Source organism: Archocentrus centrarchus, chromosome 17 (genome assembly GCF_007364275.1).
Source record: "Archocentrus centrarchus isolate MPI-CPG fArcCen1 chromosome 17, fArcCen1, whole genome shotgun sequence".
In the NCBI taxonomy this organism is placed as follows: domain Eukaryota; kingdom Metazoa; phylum Chordata; class Actinopteri; order Cichliformes; family Cichlidae; genus Archocentrus; species Archocentrus centrarchus.
Genome location: NC_044362.1, coordinates 31131071 through 31135631, shown reverse-complemented (window position 1 = coordinate 31135631; position 4561 = coordinate 31131071). Strand labels below are relative to the sequence as shown.

Here is a 4561-nt window from a genome sequence, read left to right as displayed (position 1 = left end):
GCATATATGAAGATAGATCACCTTTAGTGATCCATAGACTATCTGTTTGTTTTTGAACACCACTGCATCGCCTTATAGGAGAATTCCTATCATATAATGTCTTGAGTATCTTAAGAGATGTATCATATGCTTTGTTCATATCCTCTTCACAAACCTCATCCCAGTTCTGTTTTAGTAATTCTTTTTTGAATGCATTTATTTTCTTCTGTTCTTACTCTTTTAAATTTTAAATGATTAGTTTCTCTCTGTTTCCTATAATTACAGTAGTAGACAATAAAAACAGGTAGGTGATCATTCATGTCATTGTGTAATAGGCCACTTACTGTATTATCTTCCATAATGTCTGTAAATATATTATCTATTAATGTAGCATAATAGGAAGTAATTTGACTGGGTCTGATGATTTTGGGATATAAGCCCAAACTGTACATACTGTTAGTAAACTCTTCTGTCATTCTATGCTTTTTTGGATTTAACAGGTCAACGTTGTAGTCCCCACAGATGAACACTGTCTTACTCAAAAAATTTGTAGACATTTTTTCAAACAACACTTTGAATAAATCAATAGTGGATCCAGCAGCCCTATACAGACAACTCACAAAAATGTTTTTTATCTTTCCATACAGATCTCTATGGTAATAAATTCGAGCATATCATCAATAGCTGCTGTCATACTCTTAATTTTTAATCCAAATATATTGCCACAGCTCCTCCACTCTTGTCCATTCTATTTCAGTAATTTAATTCATATCCATCAATTTCAAAATCCACACCTTTTTCAGGGATGATCCAAGGTTCTGATATTGCTATTATATTGAATGGTTTGCTGAATAATTTTATATATTGTTTAATGTTATGGAAGTTGACATAAAGGCTTCTGCTGTTAAAGTGGATAATCGATATACTTTGACGAAAAACTTCCATTGAACTCTTCATCTGTGTGATAATTGCAGTTATTGATATTGATATAAAAGTTATTTTCTAGATCTCTGTCATGTTCCATATCTTGTGCTTTATAGTCTGTGAATTCAAAGTTTTCCAGTTCAGTTAGAGACGTAAGCATACTATCTGTAAATATTATGGCTGGGAGTTGTTTTCTTGGTATATGAGACTTCTGTTACCTTATGGTAGTTGCCTTAACGATATCTTTATAGTTCCTCCGTGTTCCTGGTGACCAGCACCTTGGCCTCTTCTGGTGTCCCATTTCACTTGATGAAGATTTTGCAGTTTCCTGTTCATGCAGAGATGAGCTTTTCTGGCAATGTCTGCATTTTCTTGGTCAAATGTTCATGCCCATAAACATCTGTCCCTTTGAGCAGCTTACCATGTTTTGTAGATCTGATTTATGTTTTCTGTTTGCAAACTGGAGTATTATGGTGGTAATGTAAATGTAATTATAGATTTCTTTGCAAATGTACAAAGTGATGAGAACAAAATCTGTGTGATAAAGGAAGGTCTGCTGATTTCTCTGTTTCTCTGCTATTTCAGCTTAATCAACTCAGCAGTGGCTCCAAAGTACTCAAAGCAAAGTCCAGCATAGAGCGGCTGAGTGAATGTGGTCTGGACTCTGTGGAGCAGAGTCATGGTTTCAGAGATGCTGTAGAAGGACAGAATACCTGCTCTGTGATCCAGGTACACTCCTACTCTGGAGGACCGAGGACCTGAGACAGGAGTTTGGATGTTGTTGTACAAAAATGTAAAACTGTTGTTGTCACAATTTAATGCCCAAGATTTGTCATTACGTCCAAACCAACATTCATTTCCTCTCCCTGCTCTGCTGATATTCTTGTATGCGACTGCTACATAAACTCCTCCTATACCTCTCCACTCCACCTCCCAGTAACAACGTCCAGTCAGACTCTCTCTGCTCAGGACCTGAAACCAATCAGTGAATCTGTGTGGATGATCAGAATAAGACTGTTCTTGAAACATTACTGTTGCCTTTCTGTTCCCCTCTGATAATAACAGCCATGTGTTTGCTGTGTTTGGATCCAGTGTGATTTCCTGTGCATATTTTAAGAATTCAGCTCTGGTCTTTGGCTTTGGTGGATCTGACAGTAAAACATCCACTTCAGTGACTGTCAGTGAGATGTTTGTCCATGCTTCTCTCAGGATGTCCTGAAGTATCTCTCTGAGCTCTGACACAGCTGCTGGCACATCCTCAAAGTAGCTCAGAGGACGGATATTGATGCTGGATGAGTGTGTAGACTCACTGAGTGCTGACAGTGAGGGGTAGTTGTGTAGAAACTGGATGTGATCCTCTGTGTGTGAGAGCTGCTTCAGCTCAGCGTCTTTCCTCTTCAGCTCAGTGATCTCCTGCTCCAGCTTCTCCTGAAGCTCTTTGACTCGACTCACTTCAGTTTCCTGCTGGGATCTGATCTGCTGCTTCACATCAGAGCTTCTTTTCTGGATCACACGGATCAGCTCAGTGAAGATCTTCTCACTGTGCTTCACTGTTTTATCAGAAGACTGATTGATGGCCTCCACCTCCTGTTGAAGCAGCTTCACATCTTTCTCTCTGTCCTGGATTCTCTGCTGGATGTTTAGTCGACTCACCTCGAGCTCTCTCTGCCTCTCAGTCCTTTCTGCTGCAGCTGAGACTGTGTGGTGGCCTTTATGTTCATCCACAGGGCAGAGATAACAGATACTCTGCTGATCAGTACGGCAGAACATCTTCATCACCTCATCATGACGAGAGCAGATGTTCTCCTGGAGCTTCTTGGAGGGCTCCACCAGCTTGTGTTTCTTTAATGGAGGTGAATCATAATGAGGCTTAAGGTGTTCCTCACAGTAAGATGCCAGACAGACCAAACAGGACTTCACTGTCTTCAATTTTCTCCCAGTGCAGACATCACAGGCCACATCTTCAGGTCCAGCATAGCAGTGATCAGCAGGAGCAGCTTGGAGTCCAGTCTTCTTCAGCTCCTCCACTAAATCTGCTAACATGGTGTTTTTCACCAGGACAGGCCTCGGTGTGAAGGTCTGTCTGCACTGAGGGCAGCTGTAGATTCTCTTCTCCTCTACATCCCAGCAGCCTTTAATACAGTTCATGCAGTAGCTGTGTCCACAGGGAATAGTCACTGGATCCTTCAGTAGATCCAAACAGATCGAACAGCAGATTCTTGTTTGCAGTGGCGGTTTCTGATATGGGCGACATGGGCAGCCGCCCAGGGCGGCATTTCATCTAGGGCGGCATGACCGCCCCCCTCCCCCCAACGCATTGCGATCGCCGCAGCAGCGCCTACCGCACTGCTCCACTTGTGGGATAATGGGCGCCCTCTGCTTGCTGTGTATTGCATGTAGCTTTCTGCCATGGTCAGACAGGTTGTAACAGAAGAAAAAGGGCAGGCGGGGGATTCTCTCTCTGTCTCGCTGTCACTGCTTCACTCGATCGTCACACACACAGCGCTGCCCCGCCCCCTTCTCCTCTCAGCCTGGGGTGCGAGTCGAGTGAAGCAGTGATGGCGTGAGAGTGAGACTGTCAGCCGGGTTCATTCATTCATGCCTGTACAGTTTGGGCCTGGTTACAGCCAACAGTAACCGCTGAATTATAAATAAAGGCGACTTTTGCTGGCAGTCTCTCGCCAAACCTTTCATCCTCACGGACACTGCCATATCAAGATTAACGCGAAGTGTATGTCCTAATATTGAAAAGTTTTGCGAGATCTCGCAAAAGTAACTCAGGATCTCGCAAAACTTTTGCGAGATATGCAAAACTGACTCTTTTTTTTTTTTTTTCCTCCCATGTTCCACAGAATGAATCTGTGCGTCTAATAAAATTAGATGCACACAACTGATAGAACACAAAGCCAATTTCATTTATAATACTGTAAATATGGTCATTAAATCACAGTATTTGTGTGAACCCGAATCCTGATAAAAAAAATAACACAAATACGAATCTAGACAGTTTGGACATATGTTGGTGGATGGCGCAGTGTTGCCAGATTGGGCAGCTTGTGAACACATTGGGGTGGAATATTATATAGATATTTCTATATAATTATAAAATTATATAGATATATAATTTTACAATAAAAACTTCCTAAAAACCTACCAAATATGGTGAAAAGCAGCCAAAATTTTAACAAGTTACCCAAAGCTTGTATATTTAAATATATATCACACCTGGTGCTATTAACATGAGTTTCAGTGGAGGTTTTGTTGTGTTGGGCTGGCAACTGTCAGTCAGATCTGACAACCCTGGGGATGGGCGGTGGTGGTGGCGAATTGTGGCAGATGGAAAGGAAAAGGTCAAAGCCATCAGGTGCACAGTTTAGGAAAAAGAGAAAAGAAGAAGAGGAGAAACAAGCAAAGATAAAGGTAAGCAGAAGCTGTGTAATATTTCAGTTTCTTCCATGTTTTTTCAAATAAAAATTTAAAAGAAGGCCCTGTGACAGGCTGGCGACCTGTTCAGGGTGTACCCTGCCTCTCGCCCTATGACAGCTGGGATAGGCTCCAGCCCCCCCGCGACCCTGACCAGGATAAGCGGAAGCGAATGGATGGATGGATGGAAATTTAAAAGAAATTCTGAGTGTGCCTGTGATGGTGGGGGGACCTT

At 42.2% G+C, this 4561-nt stretch overlaps 1 protein-coding gene across 1 annotated transcript; it reads right to left on the bottom strand.

The window, feature by feature from the left end:
- Positions 1–1479: 1479 nt before the first annotated feature.
- LOC115795756 (tripartite motif-containing protein 16-like) lies at positions 1480–3123 on the bottom strand. The gene has a single exon (XM_030751820.1). It carries the CDS (start codon positions 3049–3051, stop codon positions 1480–1482), a length of 1572 nt encoding a protein of 523 aa, XP_030607680.1. The 5' UTR covers positions 3052–3123.
- Between the last annotated feature and the right edge of the window lie 1438 nt (positions 3124–4561).

Coding starts and splice junctions, on each gene's coding strand:
- LOC115795756 (XM_030751820.1), bottom strand. CDS start 3,051: ATGAACTGTATTAAAGGCTGCTGGGATGTAGAGGAGAAGAGAATCTAC.